General features: G+C 47.2%; 1 protein-coding gene across 1 annotated transcript in view; it reads left to right on the plus strand.

The window, feature by feature from the left end:
• Positions 1 to 23973, plus strand: part of TCP1 (t-complex 1) — a 176731-nt gene that overhangs the window by 2094 nt on the left and 150664 nt on the right. The window contains exon 2 of the mRNA XM_033939260.1: positions 18927 to 19012. Within this exon, the coding sequence (XP_033795151.1) occupies positions 18927 to 19012 (86 nt within the window). The remainder of the gene's footprint in view (positions 1 to 18926; positions 19013 to 23973) is intronic.

Consider the following 23973-nt stretch of genomic DNA (forward strand, 5'->3'; position numbering starts at 1 on the left):
CCGAAGGAAGTTAGTTGTTGGGGCAGAGTGTAGGGAGGGATAAGAGAAGAAAGACACTGAGGAGCTGCAGCGTTTGTAAGTCAATAAGAGGAATTTGCACTGAATGAGGAAATAGATGAGGAGCCAATGAAGCAACTTGAGATGAGTAACATGAGCATAATTACCCTGTCAAAATGAGATATGCAGCAGAATTCTGCACAGATTGAAGGGGAGCGAGATGACTTAGCAGAAGACCTGTGAGAGGCAAGTTGCAGTAGTCCAGGTGAGAGGTGATGAGCAGAGATGAGGGTCTTGGCAGTGTGCTCTGAGAGGTAAGGCTGAATTTTGGCAACGACATAGAGGATGAAGACAGAGTAGAGGCCTTTGGATTTGGCCAAGAGCAGGTTATTGAAGACTCTAGTAAGGGCAGTTTCTGTAGCATGAAGAAGACGAAAACCAGATTGAAGCGTGTCAAGGATAGCTCAAGATGAAAGTCAAGACAACAGCACGTTTAAGTAGCTTGCATAAGAAGAGGAGGGCAATGGGGCAAGTAGGGTCCATTGAAGGTATTTAGAGAAGCAGCATAACTTACAGCTTGTTTGAAGGCGTCGGGCACTGTTGCAGTGGAGAGCGAACAGTTGAGGATATGGTAGATAGAGGGGATGACAGTAGGAGAGATGTAGTCAGTAACTGGGTGGGGGATGTGATCAGAGGATCAGGTAGTTCAGAGGAGGCAAGAAGATGTATGGTTTCCTCTTCTGTGATTTCAGAGAAGGAAGAAGAAAATGCAACAGGAGTCGATGGAGCATCAGTAGAGTGGATGAGAGGAGTGAGAGGTGGAAGCGATGTGGTTGAGAACTCGAGGTTAAGCTTACAAACATTGTCATGGAAGTACTTGGCTATAGACTGGGGAGAAAATGGAGGAGAAACCCTTAAGTTAAGAGTACTTTGAGTAGAGAGAGCTGTGTGAAGAAGATGGTGAGGGTTGATCTGAGAGAATCGATCAAGCAGGCATAGGTAGTAGTTTATTTGTATCTGGCCTTTTGCAAGGCAGGTAACAGCAAATACATACATAAACACTACACATTCCATCACCATTACAAACAATAAAATAGTAAAGTGATCTTTGCTATATCACTATATCCAAATATTTATTTTATTTATTTATTTAGATTTTTATCCCCTCCTCCCAGTAGCTCAGAACGGTCTACAAGTGAACATACACAATGGAGTGTAATTAGACATATAAGATATACAATAGGTTTAAGTGTTTGGACATACAAGATTGTGCAGTAGTTTAAATACAGAGAGTATAGAGCAAATTAAGAGTAGAGTTTAAGTATAAGTAGTTTAGTTTAAATACAAGTTATTTGAGTTTAGATCCAATTTATCAGAGTACAGACTAAGAGAGGACTATACTGAGATTTAGGGAGGAGATAGACAGGAGAGAGAAGCGAGAGGTGGGGCTTAAGGGGGGGTGTAGACTGAGGGTGACCTTTAGTTGAAGAGGAGGGTCTTTACCATTTTACGGAATGTCAATAATGAGTTCTGTAGTCTGAGTTGAGGGGGGAGTTGGTTCCAGAGATGTGGAATGAAGTGGCTGTAGGATCGTTTGCGGGCAGTTTCTGAGAGGAGGGACCTTCCGGGGGAATGCATAGGTGTATCTCCGATTTTGAGCGGAGGGTGCAAGTGGGGGTGTAGATGGGAAGCTTGGATTTTATGTAGGAGGGGGTGGTGGTATAAATTATTTTATGCGCTATTGCCAGGGCCTTGAAAGCATAGCACTGGCTAATTGGGAGCGTGTTCAGCGCGGAGTGCTGGGGAGATGGGATCATGGTAGTTGAGGTTGTGTAGGAGGCGGAGAGCTGCGTTTTGGACCCGTTGGAGGCGTTTGAGATTATTTTTGGTTAGTCCATTAAATAGGGAGTTACAGTAATCCATTCTGGAGAGGACATATGCGTAGAGGAGTTGGGCGAGGTCTGGTGTGGAGATGTAGGGTTTGATCCTTCTCATTGGCGAAGGTAGTAGAAGGAGGTGAAGACTACTTGGGATATGTGTCCGTTTAAGGTTACTCCTAGGCTGCGTACCTGATCTGTTGCCGTTAGTAGAGTGGAGTCCCATGCTAGTGTAGGACGTATGTATTTGGTGCTTTTTTTCCCGATCCATAAGAGTTTGGTTTTAGAGGCGTTCAGTTGAAGTTTGTTGTTAGACATCCAAGTTTTCATGTCGGAGAGGCAGTGTTGGAGGTTAGCAATTTGGGACGACCGGTTCTCGCCGAGTGGGAGGAGCAGGAGTATGTAAATTCCATACCTTATTTTACAAAAAAGGTGTTTGGTAGTATTTGTTTCGCAAGCGAAAGGGCTGATCGGAAGGAGGTAAGCAGAAAATTGAAGTGTACAAAGTCGGCATGAGTGCGGGATTTTAGCTTGTGACCTTCCACAGATTGAACATAGGAACCGTAAGTATCAGATCTTGGAGGTCAACCAGGGCTGGGATTTTGCTCGCCTTACAGAACATGATTTGAGCAGGCTACTTTCAAGGTAGTGCAGTTCTTCTCAGTTTTGTTGTTTGTTTCCAACTTTGTGCAATTTCAACTGGTTTATCATCATTGTGCAATTTCTGCGGGCAAGTCGGTAAGCTCTTAGGGGCTGTTTATTGCTGCTGGGTTGTGTGAGATTATTTGAACTCATGTTGACGTTAGTTTTAGAGTCTGTAACCTGAAGTGCTAAGATAACCATGAGGTAGCTAATTTTATTAGGTTTGGTTCTTCTTGGTCTCAGTGGCTTAGATATAATTTGATAGATTGTACTACCATGTCTCAGTTTCATATTCCTACTAGCTGATCACCCGGCGTTGCCCATGTATTTATTTATCCCAATCTTCTATTAGACAGGAAAAGGAATCAAATGTATGTACAGTGGTGCCTCGCATAACGGACGCCTCGCACAGCGAACGCTGCGCACAACGAACTTTATGTCTTGATTCGTACAACGAACTTCGTTTCACACAACGAAGTCGCCCGAGCTGCATCCTTCCGCGCAGGCACTGCGCTTAACTGCCCTCTCTCCGCCTGGCTCCCTCTTGCCCCCCGACTCCCCGACACGATCGGGGCAAGAGGGAGCTCAAGCCCTCTTGCCCCCCCGACTCCCCGACACGATCGGGGCAAGAGGGAGCCCAAGCCCTCTTGCCCCCCCGACTCCCCGACACGATCGGGGCAAGAGGGAGCTCAAGCCCTCTTGCCCCCCCGACTCCCCGACACGATCGGGGCAAGAGGGAGCCCAAGCCCTCTTGCCCCCCCGACTCCCCGACACGATCGGGCCAGGAGGGAGCCCAAGTCCTCCTGGCCACGGCGACCCCCTAACCCCACCCTGCACTACATTACGGGCAGGAGGGATCCCAGGCCCTCCCGCCCTCGACGCAAACCCCCCCCCCCCCCAACGACCGCCCCCCCCAAGAACCTCCGACCGCCCCCCAGCCGACCCGCGACCCCCCTGGCCGACCCCCACGACACCCCCAACCCCCTTCCCCGTACCTTTCTGTAGTAGGCCGGACAGACGGGAGCCAAACCTGCCTGTCCGGCAGGCAGCCAACGACGGAATGAGGCCGGATTGGCCCATCTGTCCCAAAGCTCCGCCTACTGGTGGGGCCTAAGGCGCCTGGGCCAATCAGAATAGGCCCGGGAGCCTTAGGTCCCTCCTGGGGGCGGGGCCTGAGGCACATGGGCCCAACCCGACCATGTGCCTCAGGCCCTGCCCCCAGGAGGGACCTAAGGCTCCCGGGCCTATTCTGATTGGCCCAGGCGCCTTAGGCCCCACCAGTAGGCGGAGCTTTGGGACGGATGGGCCAATCCGGCCTCATTCCGTCGTTGGCTGCCTGCCGGACAGGCGGGTTTGGCTCCCGTCTGTCCGGCCAACTACAGAAAGGTACGGGGAAGGGGGTTGGGGGTGTCGTGGGGGTCGGCCAGGGGGGTCGCGGGTCGGCTGGGGGGGCGGTCGGAGGTTCTTGGGGGGGGCGGTCGTTGGGGGGAGGGGGGTTTGCGTCGAGGGCAGGAGGGCCTGGGATCCCTCCTGCCCGTAATGTAGTGCAGGGTGGGGTTAGGGGGTCGCCGTGGCCAGGAGGACTTGGGCTCCCTCCTGGCCCGATCGTGTCGGGGAGTTGGGGAATCGGCGGGGCGAGAGGGCTTGGGCTCCCTCTTGCCCCGATCGTGTCGGGGAGTCGGGGGGGGCAAGAGGGCTTGGGCTCCCTCTTGCCCCGATCGTGTCGGGGAGTCGGGGGGGGCAAGAGGGCTTGGGCTCCCTCTTGCCCCGATCGTGTCGGGGAGTCGGGGGGGGCAGGGGGGCTTGGGCTCCCTCTTGCCCCGATCGTGTCGGGGAGTCGGGGGGGCAAGAAGGCTTGGGCTCCCTCTTGCCCCGATCGTGTCGGGGAGTCGGGGGGCAAGAGGGCTTGGGCTCCCTCTTGCCCCGATCGTGTCGGGGAGTCGGGGGGGCAAGAGGGCTTGAGCTCCCTCTTGCCCCGATCGTGTCGGGGGTGCCAGGGACCACACGGAGTCACCCACCGTACCACCCGATTCGGGTAAGCGCAGGTATCGGTGGGTGGCTTATTTGCGGGGGGGTGCCTTATTTTACATTTTTTTCTAAAAAGGGGGGGCTGTCTTATTTGATGGCCCTGCCTTATCATCGGGGAAACACGGTAGAAAAAAAAAAAAAATGAACAGTTAAGTCCCAGTTTTTGCCGCTGAGACTCTGCCCTCTCTCACTGTAAAATTAGACTCTACTTAGTCTGTCTTTAAATTTAAAAAATGTGTGTTGTTTTAAAAAACAATTATGTTTTTAGATGTATCTAAATAAAAATAATAACCAAAAATTTATCTTTTTTTATGTCATCTTAGCATATTTTATGCTGCAGAACGAATTATTTTTTTTTACATGTATTCTTATGGGAAAACGCGTTTCACATAACGAACGTTTCGCATAACAAACTTGCTCCTGGAACCAATTAAGTTCGTTGTGTGAGGCACCACTGTATAGTGTAAAATAAGAGCAATTTTATGTACAGGTTTGTAAAAGTCTAAGGCCTAGATTCACTAAACCTCCAAATCATGTGCGATTCGATTCCGTTTGCATGCTGGCTGACGAATTCAGTAAAGGCCTGCATACAAATTGTTAACATGCCCCCTACCCATGGCCAGAGCGATCCCCGCTCATACGCACACCCTGACAGTAGTGACAGCAGAAGCAGCCTCCTGTCACTGCTGTCAGGGCTCAGCCAAGCCCAGATCTCTCTTCCCTGCTCGTTGGACTTTCCTGCTTTCTGCTGCCGTTCCCTGCAGTGCAAGCCTGTGGTTTTAAAGTGGGCCTGCACTGTGGGGAACGGCGGCAGAGAGCAGGAGAGTCCAGCGAGCAGGGAAGAGAGATTGGGCACCGGCCGGCCCTGCTCAACACCCCCCGCAGGCCCCGATCTCTCCTGCCTGCCCTCTCTATCGCCGTAACCTGCAGTGCAAGCCCGTGGTTTTAAAGCGGGCCTGCACTGTGGAGACTAGCGGCAGAGAGCGTGAGAGTCCGGGAGCAGGCAAGAGAGATCTGCCTGATGCCCCACCCAGGCCCCGATCTCTCCTTCCTGCCTGTCCTGCTCTGCTACGATCTCTCCCTCACCCCCTTCCCGGCACGGCCCTCACAGCACCAAAAAGTTGAGAGCAGGAGGGGTGCTCAGTCCCTCCTGCTCCTAGTCGTCTCATCCCCCCGGCCCACACATCCCAGTACCTTTAAAATAGTTGGGAGCTGGCGGGGTACCCGGTCCCTCCTGCTCCTTCCAGGCTCCCATCTTCCGGAGCAGGAGGGGTGCCTGCACTTTCTTGCTCCTGTTGCTCCGGCTGCCCGCTGCCCAATAGCAGCCTTAGGCCCCGCCCCGGCGCATCATCTGATGCATGGGGAGAGGTCTAAGGCCCTGATTGGCTGAGGAGCCTGGGGCCAACTTGGTGGTCGCAATGTGGGTGATTAGCTTCATAAAGGAATAGTAAGTAGCCCTGAAGAAACCTGGGTGAAACATGTTGGCTTATTTATCCCTCAGAACCTGACCACTTTAATCGATCTTTTATATACTGTATATATAAAATCGTATGTATGTATATATGTATGTATCTGGTGCTTCAAGAATAGTCCAACTCTGACTACCTCTTTATCCCCCTCACATATATTATTAATCACCTAGACCAGGGGTCTGCAACCTTTAAGACATAAAGAGCCACTTGGACCCGTTTTCGAAAAGAAAAAAAAACTTGGAGCCGCAAAACCATTATAAAACAAATCTAACACTGCATATATTGTTTCTTATCTTAATGCTATATACAGGATCACTAAATTGAAAATAAAATCATTTTTCCTACCTTTGCTATTTGGTGATTTCACGAGTCTCTGGTTGCACTTTCTTCTTCTGACTGTGCATCCAATCTTTCTTCCTTTCTTTCAGCCTCCTGTATGTTTCCTCTCCTCCAGACCCCATTCTCTCCCCCAACTTTTTCTTTCTGTCTCCCTGTTCCCCCTTCTTTCTGTCTCCGTGCCCTCCCCCAAGCCACTCGGTTTGCTGCCACCGCAATCGGGGAACAGCCCCCAAGCCACCGCCGTCCCAAGCTTTCCCTGCAGAAGTGTTGCGCTGACCAGCATTCCGCTCCCTGACGTCAATTCTGACGTAGGAGAGGAAGTTCCGGGCCAACAAGGCATTTCTCCTCATTCCATCCAGCCTGAGCCCCATCTCTCCTTGATCCAGCATTTCCCTTCTGTGTCTGTCAGAATTACCATTCCACCTATTTTCCAGCATCACCCTTCTTTGTGTCCATCTCACCTATATCCCTATCTCACCACTTTTTCAGAATCTTCATTTGTCTCTATCCTTGTCTTTACCCCATGTTCACCATTTGCCCTTTCAATGTCTTTATCCCCCCCCCCCACTTTTTCAGCATTACTTCTATGTCTCTATTTCACCTTCTCTTCATGTCCCCTCTGTATCTCTATCCTTATTCAGTAGGTCCTGCTTACCCTTTCTCTTCTTTGTGTCACTATCTCCATTTTCAGCTTTCCCCCCTTTTCCTTTGTTACTGCACCCTGTAGCTAGAATCTTTCCACCCTCCCTCCACTCCGGCCCAGCCCAGTATGAAATATTTCCTTTTGTTTCCCTCCCCTCTCTCTTTCTCTCTCTCTTCTCCTCCCTCACCCACGAGTCCTGCATCTGGCCCTCTCCCTTCTACCTGCACCTGGCAACACCCCCCTGCTCCGCGGCTCTCTTCAGCAACTCGTCAGCAGCAGTGATCAAGACAAGCTGCCGACATCGAGGCCTTCCCTCTACGAGTCCAGCCTTTGTGGAAAAAGGAAGTTGAAACAAGCGGGACTCGCAGAGGGTAGGCCCCGACGTCAGAAGCTGCTGCTGAGTTGCCGAAGAGAGCCGCGGAGCAGGGGATGTGGCCGGAAGCAGGTAGAAGGGAGAGGGAGATAGGAAGGCTGTAGATCTCCGGAGCATGACACCGACCCCGGCCAGGATGATTTCTTTTTCAGGCACCTTACAAGTCCAGCGTCGCGGCGGGAAATAGCCATGCTGAGCAGTGAGCTCAGCACTACACAGATGAAAGCCTTGCTTGCTGATTGGTCCGGCGGCACGGCGCCGCCGGACCAATCAGCAAGCAAGGCTTTCATCTGTGTATGTGCTGAGCTCACTGCTCAGCATGGCTATTTCCCGCCGCGACGCTGGACTTGTAAGGTGCATGCCTGCCTGACACACTACCGGAGCCGCAGCAAAGGTGGAAAAGAGCCGCATGCGGCTCTGGAGCCGCAGGTTGCCGACCCCCGACCTAGACCCTCAGAAATGCCACCAAGATACTCAAGTGTATTTCATAGTATCTGGCTTTATGCATTTGATCTTCACTGGGTCTCTTATATAGATTTTTAGTATTTTTGGTTGAATGTGGTTTTCTGTACAATTGTCATTTTATAAATCAGAGTTCTGGCTGCAGAAGTAGAGGAAGAGATCCTCACCTGGCAGGGCTTTGTTTATAAATTTTTATCAACACAGCTACAATACTACTTTATCCTAAAGCTAAAAAAAGAAATATAATTTTTTTTCTTCCTTTGTTGTCTGGTTTCTGCTTTCCTCATCTTCTCGTCATTCTCTTCCTTCCATCCACTGTTTGCCTTCTCTCTGCCTCTTCTATAAGGCTTCTGCTCTATTTCTATGCCTCTACTAGAAACTGTCTGCCTCTCCCTTCCATTTCTCGCTCCCCCCATGGCCTGGCATTTGTCGTCTTCCCTTCCATCTCTCACTCCCTCCCCAGGGAGTTTTTAGCATCTTTTTCCTCCTTTCAGATCTGATATAATAATAATAATAACAGCTTATATACCGCAATACCGTGAAGTTCTATGCGGTTTACAAAGATTAAGCAAAGGTACAAATTGATTGACTTTAAGAGGGGAGGAAGAAAGAGGGTTAATAGGACAGGAAATCCATTTTTGAGGAGAGAGTGATCAATAGAACAAGATACCTCTCTCCTCCCCCTCCCCCAATGCTCTGGTATCTCTCTCTCCTCTCCCTTTCCCTTCTTTTTCTGCTCTTCCTTCTCAATTTGTTTTCTTCCTCTTGTCTACTTTCTTACTTTCCAGGGCTCAGTTTCCCTTCCATTGTGTCTACCTACAGCTTGTCACATCTTTCCCTCACCCTCTTCCTAACTGTATTCTCTTCCCCCAATCCAGCGTGTTTCTTTTTTTCTTTATCCCCGCCTTCTATCCAGACAGCACTCTCTCTCCTCTCCAAATCTTTCCAGTCTGCTCCCCTCTCTATCCTCTCCCATCCAGTGCCTGCTCCCCTCTCTTCTCCCCACTTCCCTCCAGCGACTGCTCCCCTCCCTTTCCTCCCCTCTCCACTTCCCTCCAGCGACTGCCCTCCTCTCTCTCCTCCCCTCCCCACTTCCCTCCAGCGACTGCTCCCTTCTCTCGCTCCCCTCCAGTAACTGCTCCCCTCTCTCGCTCCCCTCCCCACTTCCCTCCAGCGACTGCTCAACCTCTTCCCCTAGTTGGGCCATCTCCCTCCCTTCCCCTCACCTTCGCAGGCGCTTTTCAGAGTTTCCTGTTTCTGAGGTGTCCGGACACAGCAAACATTCTCATAAGTCCCACATGACTGCCCCAAAACTTCTCTGACGAATCTTTCTGTTTCCACCTGGGTGGCTCACGTCAGAGGAGAGGTTTGGGGGCAGTTGCACTGGATTTGTAAGAACAGTTAACACATCCGGACACCTCAGAATGAAGGGAGGAAGATGGCTCAATGAGGGGAAGAGATGCCTGGATGTGTATGTGTTGTGTGTTTGGGTTTTTGTTGTTTTTTTTTTTGCTGCTGGCGATTGGGAGGGAGCGAGTGTTAAAATTACGAGGAGGGCTGCTGAATGGGAGGGGTGGGAAGGGAAGCAATGTGACAGATTCTTTACTGTGGGGATAGCCACTGTTCCCTCTAAGCTGAGCAGGTGTCCTCCAGCTGCATTGCTACCACTAGGGGGTGGAATATTTTCAGTCGCTAAGGACAGGTATGTTCCCTGGAGTCCTGCAGAACTTGCCTGTCCCTCACAATTGAAAAATGTGACAGTAAAACAGCACCCTCTATTGGTGAGACTGTGGGTGGAGGACTCCTGCTCAGCTTAGAGGGAACACCGCCATGGGACAGTGAATGGCCTTGTCCCTGTACCTGCAGCAACCAAGTCTTTTTTTTTCCTCCCTGTTCCTGCGGGTTACCCGTGGCTAGCCGCAGGTAAAGGTCACTATGTCATTCTTTACTCCAGGCAATACTCTCATCGTCTTGAAGCAGATGCTTTTCTTCTGGATTGGACGAACAAGTTCCTCTATGCGTTTTCACCAATCCCTCTCGTTCTGAAGACTTTAGTCAAGCTCAAACAAGAGTCATCCACCATGATCCTGATAGCTCCTCGGTGGCCCAGACAACCTTGGTTCCCCCTTCGACTGAATGCCAAGGATCCAATTCGATTGCAGATCTTTCCATCTCTACTCACTCAGAGTCAAGAATCTCTTTTACATCCCAATCTGCACTCGCTGCACATAAAAGTTTGATATCTCTTCATCTAGTTTCATCAGAATTTATTTTTTCTGACTCGGTACAAGCCGTCATAGCTGCTTCCAGAAAGCTTTCTACTCAGCAATGCTATTAACAGAAGCGGACATGCTTTATATCGTGGTGTAACCTCCATGACTTGGATGCTTCTTCCTCTTCTATTTATTCCTTCAGTATTGGACTATCTTCTACATTTATCTAACTCTGGACTAAAAATTACGTTGGTCAGAGGTGACCTCGGTGCTATTGATGCTTTCCTTGCTCCTTTCAACAAACTCCAAACCTCCACTCAAAAGCCCTCCAATTGTTTTGATCTTAATGTAGTCCTTTCCACACTGATGAAGCCACCATTTGAACCAATGGCATCTACTTATCTTAAGTTTCTTTCGTGGAAAGTAGTCATCTTGATCTCCATCACTTCTGCTCGTAGAAAGAGTGAACTTCAAGTGTTAGTTTGTGACCCGCCTTTTACAGTATTTCATCATGACAAAAGTGGTTCTCAGAACTCATCCAAAATTCCTTCCCAAAGTAGTCATAGAATTTCATCTTAATCTATTGTGCTTCCAGTATTCCCAAAGCCTTATTCTCATCCAGGAGAAATGTTTGATTGTAAGCATGCCTTGGCTTACTACATTCAAAGGGGCCACACAGATCTTCTTCTCAACTGTTCATCTTCTTTGACCCTAATAGATTGGGCCTGCTTGTGACCAAACAAACTATTTCTTCATGGTTAGTGGCTTGTATCTCCTTTTGCTATGCTCAGGCTGGGCTGTAGCTTAAGGGATGCGTTACAGCACTCAGTCTGAGCTATGGTAGCTTTAAAAAAAAAAAAAAAAAATTATTGTTGGCAGATCATTTTGACTTAGTTATTTTAAAAATAGCTTGCAAGCCCAAAAAGTGTGGTTACCCCTGATCTAGAAGATCAGATGCTTGGTTCTGCATTTCTCAAAACTGTGAATTTGTGTCTGCAGAATAACCAAAAAACAGCAAGGGAATATATTTATCCAAGGTGATGCTTATAAATCACTGTTGTACTAATCACCTTTGTTTTACTTCAAGCACTAATTTCAACACAAGGCTGATGTGGTTAAGTGAACACTCAGACCCACAGCTGAGGTCCGGTGAAACAAGTTCACGGGGCAGCTGTTAAGGAGACCATCATAGTTGTTCACAGTCTCCTCCACCAAACAAAGACTAAATAACAGAAAATAAAACTTAAATAAAAATAAAATCATAAATTTCACAACAACTTAACTTTGAATGGTGTAGATGGTACACATAACTGCTCCGGGCTCCTCCGTTTATTCATAATACCGACCCCCAACCTAGGTTTCACCCGCTGGCTTCTTCAGGAGGGGTACTACAATTACAAGATAACTCAAATCAACACTGCACCACACAGCTTGCTAACTAATAAACACTACATTTGAAATACTCAATGTACACACTCTCTCTACAACTTACCGGCACAAACACTCCATACTGTTCACACACGCACTACTGACAAGAAGAACTTCCCAGCAGGCCACGCTTTAAATACACTCCCCTTTTACTACCTACTACATCATCACTTCTGACATCATGATTGATTATAATTGAAACCATTCAATATCATTGTTTAATCCTGTGGGGGCCAAGGTATGCCATTGGAATATAAACTTCTGCTCCAAATAAAGAAGATGTTGAGTGATATTTCCAGATTCTTTATAAGCACACATAAGAACAGTATATTGTAATTCCTCAATAAAGTGTTGTTGCTCAATCCAATGGCTCACCAGGGGGGCAGTTACACGTTTGCATCTTAAATTGCTCAAGTGTTCGGCAATGCGGATTTTAATAGCACGCCGGATATGTCCTATGTAATACAGCCTACAAGGGCAAATAATGCAATATATTACTGCAGATGACAAACAATTAGTGCCTGTTCTTAAATAAAATTTCTTACCCCCTGTTTGAGGAATTACCACTTGGTCAGTGTTGAGGACATGAGGGCAATACACACACTGATGACAACGTACGTGAGGACCCTCTCTGTTCTGTTGGACAGGGTCACGATGTTTCAAAATCTGACCTAAATTCCGGCCCCTAGTATGGGCAAATAAAGGGCTGTCGTTCAAGCTCTCATGTACCTGCAGCACTGGCCAGTGTTTCAAAATGATTTTTCTAATTTGTTGACTTCGATTGGAATAAGGCAATACACATACCACGGCTCCACTATTCTCCCTTTGTTGGGGACGAAATAGCCACTCCCGCTGACAGTTACGGGCTCTCTTCCATGCCCGTTTAGCTACCCGGGGAGGATAACCTCTCTCCATAAACTTTGTGTATAAAAGCATGGCCTGCTGCTGAAAATCCCACTCGTCAGAGCAGATCCTCCGCAACCTTAAAAATTGTCCCACCGGGATACTATCCCTAAGGGGTTTTGGATGATAGCTGTGATAATGTAGGAGAGTGTTCCGATCGGACGGTTTCCTATAAAGGGTAGTATCGTAACACACTTGAGAGTTGATCTGAGATTTTACTACTTGGATATTCAAAAAGGATACCTTATCACTACTTACTTCATGAGTAAGAGTTATGTTGGGATCTGCCTGATTCAACTCATTTAGGAATTCCCCCAATTCGTCACACTCCCCATTCCACAAAAAGAAGATATCGTCTATATACCTTCTCCATAGACCAACTTTACTAAACCATCTAGAAGTGTAGACATGTTTATCTTCGTATTCAGACATGTAGAGGCAGGCGACGGACGGGGCCACCGTGGCCCCCATGGCCACCCCCTTAGTCTGAAAGAAGAACCTATTTGCGAATTGAAAATAATTTTGACACACCACGAATTCAGCTAAAGTTCCTACTAACTCCTTCTTTTGAACTGAAATATTGGATTTACTGACTACCTGCTTGATAATTGCCAGGGCCGCCGATTGAGGCACGTTGGTATACAGGGCGGAAACGTCTGCAGTTACTAACAGTTTACAATCTTGACCCTCACATCTCTGCAAACATTGCAGGAAGTGAGAAGAGTCCCTTACATAGGACTGAACAGTACCAACATGTTTATAGATAAAACTATCTATAAACCTTGACAGAGGTTCCAGCACTGAACCAATTCCAGCCACAATCGGACGGCCCAGAGGGCACGTGAGAGACTTATGGATTTTGGGGATGAAGTATATATATGGGATTTCAGGGAATTCCACATTCAAACATTTAAACTCTTTAACTGTGATAACCTCAGCTTGACAAGCTGTATTTAGTATGATATCAATTGCATTCTTGATATCCTTAGTGGGATCAATATCGACTTCCCTATAGAAGCTTACATCTAATAATTGCCTGAAAGCTTCCATACAGTATTGGTCATGGTCCTGTATCACTATCCCACCGCCTTTATCAGCGCGTTGGATAATGATAGTAGGATCCTTCTGTAATGACCGTAGCATGCTGAACTGCTGCAAAGATAAATTAGAACCACATTTTAATTGTGATTTTTCAGCAAGATCAACGTCCCTCAATACTGCTCTCTCGAAGGCTGCTACAGAGACATCAGGCGCTCCTGGAGGAATCCACTTAGATTTTAATTTCATTCCTCTTGCTTCTATAGGGTCTGTTGTGGATGACTTGTCTGCAAAAAAAGTTTTTAACCTTAATACCCGGAAGAATCGATATAGGGACGCTCGGGTCTGAAAAGCATCATACTTGTTGACAGGTACAAACGATAGTCCTTTAGTTAACAAGTCCTCCTCCGCCGTAGTAAGGACTCTCGAAGACAAATTAAACACGCCTGTGTTTACTTGCGTGTTGATTTCTTCTCTTTGGGTCGAATGACCTTGGGTCTCACTGCTGGGTTAACTATCTCCGTCACCTCTGTTGGTGGTTGAGTGGGTAATCGTAAAAAAGAATCCGATAGTGTAGGTTGGAATTCTACTGATTTAACTGGGATCTTTCCTTTAGATGTTACATGCTCATCTGTATCTGTAGAGGACCCACTAGTGGACAATTTGAACAGCACCTTCTTTCCCGTCTGTCGGCTCTTCCGTGTATTGACTTTTTTATTCATCCAAGGATATACATATCCACGTGTGTAGTCTAAGTGATCTCGATGATATTTTTTGACCTTTATAGCTCTTTGCTCACTGGTATAGTTCTTCATCTGTGCTTCCAATTCTTGTACATTTTGTACAAACACTTCCTCAGAGTGTTGACCTTTTAACTGTTCTAATTTATCAGCCAACTCACTCCTTTGTTCTTGAATAATAGGAGCTAGAGCATCAACAGTGAGCAGCATCAGGTCTATAGAACAGCGTGTTAGAGTTAAATTCCAATTTTGAACATACTGTGTGTTATCCATAAATCTAGGTTCTTTCCGAATCCTAAGTCCTCGGGGTACCCTCTGGGCATGGCAGTATTCTACCAATGTCGCTGAATGCAATTCAGCCCTAATCAAAGCTTTATTCAACGATTTAACTTCTTCCCAGGAGCAGATAGGATCTGAATTAACTTCATCAAATAGCCTAGAGCTGGCCATTAAAGCAGAGATCCGATCGTCTGTGAGCCCCGATTTGGAGGTCCATCCCAGGGCTGTCATTATCCCAATGTTAGAATATAATCAAAAAACAGCAAGGGAATATATTTATCCAAGGTGATGCTTATAAATCACTGTTGTACTAATCACCTTTGTTTGCAGAAATAACAACATGCTGCAATCCAGAGACAGCAGGCAGATATTGCATGTGGGTGACGTCATCCATGGAGCCCAGCACTCTCACATGTGGGTGACGTCATCCATGGAACCCAGCATGGACAGTTGTACACGCTGGAGGCGTTTGAGATCTTTTTTGGAGATTCCATTAAATAGGAAGTTACAGTAATCCATTCTGGAGAGAACATAGGCTTAGAGGAGTTGGGCTAAGTCAGGTTTGGAGATGTAAGGTTTGATTCTTCTCAGTTGGTGGAGGTAGTAGAAGGAGGTGGAGGCTATTTGAGATATGTGGGTGGACAGGGACAGGTGGCCGTCTAATGTTATTCCTAGGCTGCATATCTGATCTGCTGCTGTTAGTGAGGTGGAGTCCCTTGATAGAGTTGGGCGTGTGTATTTAGTACTTTTTTCCTAATCCATAAAAGTTTGGTTTTGGAGGCGTTCAGCTGTAGTTTGTTGTTCGATATCCAGGTTTTCATGACAGAGAGGCAAAGTTGGAGGTTATCAATTTGGAATGTTCGGTTTTTACCTAGTGGGAGAAGCAGCTGGATGTTATCGGCGTAAGAGTGAATTTTGATGTTGTACTATGGGTTATATCTAGGACAGGTCTGATGTAGAGGTTAAATAGGAGGGGGGATAGAAGGGCGCCTTGGGTTTGGAGTCAGATTTGTTCGACCCTAGGACTGTTTGGGTTCTTTGGTGAAGGAAGGAGGTGAACTACTGGAGGGCTGAGTCCTTGATTCCGAGGTCACAGAGTCTGGATAAGAGGAGGTGATGATCGACAGTGTCAAAGGCAGGGCTGAGGTCAAGTAGGACCAATAAGGCATCGCTGCCTTTGTCGAGTATTGACCATCTGTCTTCTATGATATCCAGGAGTACTGACTCTGTGCTGTGGCCTTTTCAGAAGCCAGATTGTGCGGGAGACAGGGCCACTTGTTCTTCTATGAAAGGATGTAAGCAGCAGAGCACTATTCATTCTAGGAGTTTGGAGACAAATGGGAGGTTGGAGACTGGTCGGTAGTTGCCGGGTTCGTTGGGGGTCAAGGGTGGGTTTTTTGAGTGTAGGTTTGATAATAGCTGACTTCCACCTGAGTAGTACTGTCCCCGTGGAGAGGGAGGAGATAATGATGGGGAGGATAGCTTCTGCCATGGCATCTTCTGTGGATAGTAGGAGGCTGGATGGGCAGGGGTCGAGGATGGTGCTGGAGGGCTTGAGTTCTCTCAGGGTTTTGAGAACTTCAGCATGGGTGGCCATGTGAAATTGGGATAGGGTGGTAGAGGATGGAGTATTGGGGGTATGCTGGTGGGGGGTTCGTGCTGGTGATGGTGTCAAGATTACTGCGGATGGTTTGTACCTTGGACTGGAAGAAATCCGAGAGAGCCTCACTATCAAGTTCAGTTGGATTGTTTTGTTTTTTTCCTTAAGTGTTGGTGAAGAGTTTGTTTGTAAGGGCGAACAGTTGTTTGTACCTAGCTGGGATTTTCTGTAGGATGTGAGAGTAGTAGGCTTTCTTTGCTTCTAAGATGGTGACTTTGTAGGTAGTGGCTGTGTTTTCCCATTGAGTTTTGGATTCTGAATTTGGGTGTTTGATTCAGGTTCTTTCTGCTTTCCTCAGTGATCTCTTTATGGATCGGAGGTTGCTGGTGTACCAGGGGGCAGGTGTTTTGTTGGTGGTTGTTTGTGTTGTTTTTATTTGAGCGAGGCTGTTATAGAGGGACTGGATGTTGGAGAGCCAAGTGGTGGCTGCTAGGTTGATGGAGTGTGGGTGTTGGGTGCAGGTTTTGTTTAGATAGCGAATGCCTGCGGCCATGACTGTAGGGTTGACTGAGCTGGGGATTTGACATTGGATGAGATAGGGCCTTTCAGCGGGGCTGGGGTAGTTTCATTTGGGAGTTGGAACTCAGTGAGGTGGTAGTCTGACCATGGGACAGGTATAGTGGTGCAGATTGTTTGTTGAGGCTCTGCTGTCAGGTCCCCATTGGTGAAGATTAAGTCTAAAGTGTTGCCTGCTGAGTGTGTGTGGGTGGCTACAGCTTGGTGGAATCCCAGGTTGGTGAGGGAGGAGAGGAAGCTGTCATTCATTCCTGAGGTGTTGGGGTAGTCTGGGAAGTTCATGTCTCCCAGGATGGTCACATGTTTGTGTGAGATGGATAGTTTGGTGATGAATTCGAGGAGGGACTCTAGAGCTTCTGCTGGGGCTCTGTAGAGTAGGATGAAAGCAATTTTGTGTTTGTGGCCCATGGTGAAGGCATGATAGCCATCCCTTTTTTAATAATTTCTAGCATATTGTTTGCTTTTTTGGCCACTGTCACACTTTGGGAGGAAGGTTTTATCGTATTGTCTACAATGACACCCAGATCCATTTTTGGGCACTAACCCTAAAGTTTCAAGTTTATTCATTATTTGATCAATCGCCTATCAATAATTACTAAGCGATGTACATAAAATATTAATGTTGGGTAACTGTGATTTGGGTTATTCGGCCCAATATGCATCATTTTTGCATTTGTCCACATTAAATTTCATCTGCCACTTGAACGCCCAGTCTTCCAATTTCCTAAGGTCTGCCTGCAATGTTTCACAGTCCACATGCAGTCCACATGCAGTTTTGAACAGTTTAGTGTCATCTGCAAATTTAATCATCTCACTCGTTCCAATTGCCAGATTGTTTATAAATGAGTTAAAAAAAAGTTTCCTTCTGCATCAAAGGTGGCTCTTATGTCATAGAATGTTGTTTATTTGGCAAGTGCAGAATAATTGAATCCCTAAACTCTGTTTTAAGTAAAATTTTGTCTTTTTTCATTTTTATATAAAGGAGTAAAATTAGCCTTGTGGACAAACAAAATGTTAATTTTTTGGACCACTCTAGTGTCTTGGGCTGAGGCATGGCCATCACTTCATTCATTAGGCATTACAGTTTGGATGTGCTTGCCGGAGTTTGGTCAGACTTTGGTGATGTCACTTGTTAGGAAGCTGGTCTTCCCCCGCCCACTATATTTGCTTTGGTCCATCCCATTTGTGCAGAATGGTGAACTGATACTAAAGGAGAAACTATGCCTTACTTGATGAATTTTCTTTTTTTAGTCAGCGAAACCATTTTGCAATGCCACCCTTGGAAGTTCTTGACCCCAGGTTCCTGGGTATGCTTTGTGTTGTGTTGCTCCAACAAAAAAAAAACCATTTTTTTTTCTTATTTGTATCTAGTTTGGCTTTTCCCTGATATGTGCAGGATAGTGAGTGCTACTATGTTGGTTTACTCACTTGCTGCTCATTGCAGTTGTAGTGGTTGATGGGGAATGGGGGTGTTATAAAGGGACTTTCTGCTTGGGTAGATGCATACTGAAATATTATGGGGGAACCACAGCTTATCCAGTGATATTGACAGAACTCAGCTTTTCTCCACCTCCATCTGCTGGAAGGAAAGGATAACCCATTTTATACGGAACGGTTTCACTGATAAAAGAAAATTCAGGTAAGGCATAATGTCTCCTTTTTAGACAAAAATATGAAAGTAGTTGCTATATGTTCTCTCAGGGTTTCCGCAGCTGGTATTGTGCTTGTTGCAGATTTCCGGGTCTCACTGAGACCAGGAAACCTGCAACAAATGCATAGTTGCTATAGTTAAACAGGTTATGGTGGAAATCAGTTTAGCTTTATTTAAGGATCTATTTCACTTTTCACTTTATCATAGAAATTTACTGAGCTTTCTGTCAGTGTGAAGTTGAAAATAAATGGCAGCTACTTTAAAGTTGAAATAGAACAAAATAGTTATACAGAGGGTTTTTAGGCCCCCTTTTAGAAAGCTGCAGCAGCATGCACCAAAGCCTATTCAGTTCCTATGGGCTTCGGTACATTTACCGCAGCAGCATCACTACTGCAGCTTTGTAATAGGGGCCCTTAGTTGTTAGAAAAGCTTTGGATATCTGGAAGTGATCATATGCTGCAGACCTTTAATAATTTATATGTTTGGTCCCTTGTTTTTGAAGTTGTCTAGCACACACATCAATGGGCAACCTTTTATGACGGGTAAACTGGACTATATTGTGTGGGGTTTTTTTTTAATGTAAAAAACTCATGATGTTTAGGGCCAGTGAATGCATAACTGTCTGTTGGCCAGTAAGTAACTTCTTGTTTTTCACATTTTCTTAGTTACTGCTGCTGCTTCCATTGCCAATATTGTGAAAAGTTCTTTGGGTCCTGTTGGCTTGGATAAAATGTTGGTGGATGACATTGGTGTAAGTAGATACCTTAAAAGATAAGTAAGATAAGTTTAATTGTTTCCAGAATTCAGAGTGATTTATACTTAGCTGACCTTTTCACTGAACATGCTGTGGAAGCAACCCTCCAAAAATAACCATTGCAATGTTTCATTCACAGTAACAATCATGGATGTTTTCAGACTATAGTAAAACCTTGATTTGTGAGCATAATTCGTTCCAGAAGCATGCTTGTAATCCAAAGCAAATTTCCCCATAGGAAATATTGGAAACTCAGACAATTCGTTCCACAACCCAAAAACTTTAATACAAAATACAGTACTTATTTTCAGGATGGTTGTAGTGAGTATGTGACTTAACTCATATGGGCATAGTTCTGGCCTTGCCTATTCTTTCCTGGAATGGAAGTTCAGCTTTGGTTAGAATTAGGACTACACTTCAAATAAAATTTTTTGTTCTAAATTTCTTTATTCAATTTTCAATTAACCAACAAAACAATACAAGGTAAAGTGGGCCACCCATATTTGTCCTTCATGGTGGCCCCACACAGTAGAAGCACATAGTCCCCCAACCCACCCACCCAACACCCACATATTCAACGGGCTCTATGAGCAAATTATCCCATGAAGGTGACCAGGTTTGAGTAAATCGCCGCCATGGCGCTGGCGATTCTCTCTTAACATCTAACCGCTCCATACGGAGCAAAGCATACACTGCATTTTTCCATTTCATCACCGAGGGAGCCTCAGGCAGCCTCCAATTTCTTCAAATACATTTGCTTGCAAAAAAACACTCGCTCAAATAAACAATGTGAAACTCGTACTTACGAATTGGGTACCTGCCTCTCCCTTCCTGTGCCAACGTGCCCCCTTCTTCCTCCCTTCCTGTCAAAATGCAACTCTCCTCCTTCCTTCGGTGTCCCAATGCACCCCTCATTGTCTTTCCCTCCGTTCAGAGAATCAAATTTGTGCCTCTCGCAGGTGTTTACTTCTGGCAGGCTCTCTCCTCCCAGTTGCACTTTGCAAAGCTGCTGGTTGTTGCACGCAGCTTGCGACTGACACAGAAGCATTCCCTCACTCGCAGTTGACCCAGAAGTGTGAGGGAAACTTTGGACAAAGGAGGGAAGGAAGGAGGGAGAGAGTGGAGCATAGGATGGAAGAATAGGATAGGATGGATAGGATAGGATAGGATGGAAGAATAGACATAGGATGGAAGAATGGAGGGAGTGAGAGAAAGATGCTGAGGTGGGGGAATAGAAAAGAAGAATTGTTGGGCATGCGTGTCTGAATGAGAGAGAAAGAGATGGTGCATATGGGGAAATGAAGAAAGCAGTGAATTGGGCATAGGGAGAGAGAGAAAAATATTGGACATAGTGGTGGGAGAGGCATGAGGTACAGATGCATGGGGATGATAGAGAGAAATGTTGGATGTGGGATGGATGAAGAGCGAAAGTAAGTGTAAACATATGTATGAGCAGGGGTCAAGCCGAGAGAAACCAAGTTGTCGGGTGGAGAGATGGCAGGTTGGGATGAAGCAGAGATTGCTGATGCTGAGTAAGTAGAGTAGGAAAAACTGGTAGCAGTATGGGTTCCCTGGAACTGAGTTGAAGTAGAAGGGAGTACCAATGTTGCCGTGGCCACCGTGGGGCGATGAAAATCATGGAGACCTTCTCCCTCTGAAGTTTGAACAATGTCCACAAGATTAGAGGAAGGGGAGGAAAGGCATAAAGAAACCGATCCGCCCAATTTAGGAGAAAAGCATCCGGTGCCAGACGATGAGGGGAGTAGAGTCTGGAACAAAAGAGGGGCAGTTGATGAATGTGAGGAGCTGCAAAGAGGTCCACTTGAGGAGTGCCCCACTGAGCAAAAACGGACCGGAGAGTGACAGGGTTGAGGGTCCATTCGTGAGGTTGAAGAATTCTGCTGAGATTGTCTGCTAAGGAATTCTGTTCGTCCTGAATATAAACGGCCTGCGAGCTGTCGCCCAGGACCAAATCCTTTGGGCTTCTTGACATAAGAGGCGAGAGCCTGTTCCCCCCTGTTTGTTGATGTAGTATATGGCTACTTGATTGTCTGTGCATAAAAGAAGAACCTGGGGACAGAGAAGATGTTGAAAAGCCTTGAGGGCATAAAACATTGCCCTGAGTTCCAAGAAATTGATGTGATGAGCTCGTTCCTGGACCGTCCAAAGACCCTGTGTGCGAAGGTGGTCCATGTGCGTCCCTCAGGCATACGGGGAAGCATCCGTGGTGATGATCATGGAGAGAGGAGGCAGATGGAAGAGAAGACCTCTGAAAAGATTGGAGGAGTTCGACCACCATCGCAGAGACTGTCGGATCGACGATGTTACAGATATGTGACGTGAAAGAGGATCTGTCGCCTGGGACCATTGAGTGGCCAAGGTCCACTGAGGAGTACGAAGGTGGAGACGGGCGAGAGGAGTGACCTGCACCGTCGAGGCCATGAGGCCTAACAGCACCATCATCTGGCGTGCCAAAATGGAGTCTTGAAGGAGCACATGATGACAGAGGTGGAGCAGTGTCTGCAGACGGTCGGAGGGAAGAAACGCCCTCATGAGGGTGATGTCAAGGGCCGCTCCAATGAATTGTAGCCGCTGAGTGGGATGGAGATGCGACTCCAATCTCGAATCCAAGGATGTGAAGGAAGGAGATGGTGTGGTTGGTGGCTTGAATCACTTGCTGAGATGAAGGAGCCTTGATTAGCCAGTCGTTCAAGTAAGGGAAGACTTGGAGACCGTGAGATCTGAGAAAGGCAGCTACTACGATCAGACACTTGGTGAATACCCTTGGAGATGAGGCCAGGCCGAAGGGTAATACCCGGTATTGATAATGACGGTGATGGATCTGAAATCTGAGATACCATCTGGAGTTCTGATGCATGGGTATGTGAATGTATGCCTCCTTGAGGTCGAGGGAGCATAGCCAGTCGCCTTGAGTGAGAAGAGGATAAAGCGTGGCCAGAGAGAGCTGAACACTTGTTGAGGTCCCTGAGATCCAAGGTAGGTCTGAGATCCCCCGTCTTTTTGGGAACCAGAAAATAACAGGAGTAAAATCCCTTCCCCCTCTGATCGAGAGGAACTTCCTCTATGGCGTTCAGAAGAAGAAGGGATTGGACCTCCTGAAGGAGGAGGGAGGACTGAGAGGAGTTGGAAGCAGACTCTTTTGGAGGATTTTCTGGCGGAAGAGTCTAAAAGTTGAGAGAACAACCGTGGTGAATGATGTTTAGTATCCACTGGTCTGAGGTGATAAGTTCCCAACGATTGAGAAAATTGTGAAGGCGGCTGCCGATAGGCTGTGGTAGAAAAGATGGGGGAAGACTGGCTATGTCCCTGAGAAGTAAGTCAAAAAGGCTGATTGGACTTTGGTGGGGCAGCTGGTTTCACAGGTTGCTTTTGTTGTGGACGAGCCTGTTGATGCTGCTGTTGACGTGGCCTCCGAGGTTGGTGTTGAGGAGGATGAAGAGGTCGAGCCGAGTAACGGCATTGGTAAGACGAATGCTGACGAAAAGGGCGAGCAGGCAGAGGCTTCTTTTTGTTTTTCAACAAGGTATCCCACCAGGTCTCGTGGGCAGATAGTTTTTGTGTGGTGGTGTCTAAGGATTCACCAAACAACTCGTCACCCAAGCATGGAGCGTTGGTGAGGCGGTCTTGGTGATTCACATCTAGCTCTGAGACCCGGAGCCAAGCCAAGCGGCGCATGGCAACCGCCATGGCAGTAGCCCTGGAGGTCAGTTCGAATGTGTCATAAATGGAACGGACCATGAACTTCCGAAGCTGGAGCAAACTGGAAGTGTACTGCTGGAATAAAGGTATCTTGCGCTCAGGAAGATATTTTTGGAGGGAAGACAACTGTTGGATTAAATGCTTTAGAATGAAAAATGAAAAGCATAATTGCCTGAACGGTTGGCAAGCATAGCATTTTGGTATAAACGCTTGCCAAATTTGTCCATGGTCTTACCCTCTCTGCCAGGAGGGACCGAGGCATAGACCCTAGTGCCCGCCTAAGGTGGATCCACGAGCAAGGACTCATGGGGGAGTTGCAGTTTATCAAAGCCCGGAATAGGGATAACCTTGTACAGGGTGTCTAATTTCCGTGGAGCTCCCGGAATTGTTAAGGGAGTCTCCAAATTTTTGTAAACAGTTTCCCGCAGAATATCATGCAGGGGCAACTTGAGGAATTCTTTTGGAGGTTGGTCAAAATCCAGAGCTTCCAGGAAAGCTTGAGATTTCTTGGAATCAGACTCCAGGGGTATAGAGACGGTCAGACATTTCCTTCAAGAATTTAGTAAATGAGGTCTGGTCAGGTTTACTAGTTGGTTCCTGGAGAAGAGAAAGAGCCTCTTCATCAGAGGAAACAAGCTCATCGGTACCGACAGGCTCCTTAGAGTCGTCCCACAAGTCAGGGTCATGAACCTGAGAAGGCCGACCCTGAGACAGCGGAGTCAAGGGCTCAGCATGCCGAGATTTCCGCACTGACTTGCCGGAGCGCATGGAGGCGGTACCGGGAGAAGTGAAATGGTGTCGTGTGAGATCGGGAGACTGTGCCGATTCGGAGACTGTCTGCACCGCATGGTGTGAGGTTCTCGGTTCCGCTGATAAAACAGGCATTGAAGTGGAGGTAGCGTGCAGCGGCGCCGAGAGTGTCGACACCGACAACAGAAGTTGGGTCGCCAGCGGTACTGGAGGCTCAGACCGGACCGGGACTGGAAGGTTCGGTGCCAGCAGAGCAGGGAGAAGTTGTTGCAGTTGTTCCTGAAGCTGGAGGATGGCCGCAATGCAATCATCCAAAGAAGGCACCGGTTCCGCTTTCTTTTTCTTCGGTACCTGTGGTGCCGCTCGACGCTCGGGAGATGAGGAGGCCGATGATGTGGCACTCACCTCAATAGGAGCGGAGCGTTTACGTGGGTGCCGCGAGGCCAGCAGGACTGGGCTCACTGCAGGATCGTCCAGAGGAAGAGGGA

The sequence above is a fragment of the Geotrypetes seraphini genome, chromosome 3 (genome assembly GCF_902459505.1).
Source record: "Geotrypetes seraphini chromosome 3, aGeoSer1.1, whole genome shotgun sequence".
In the NCBI taxonomy this organism is placed as follows: Eukaryota; Metazoa; Chordata; class Amphibia; order Gymnophiona; family Dermophiidae; genus Geotrypetes; species Geotrypetes seraphini.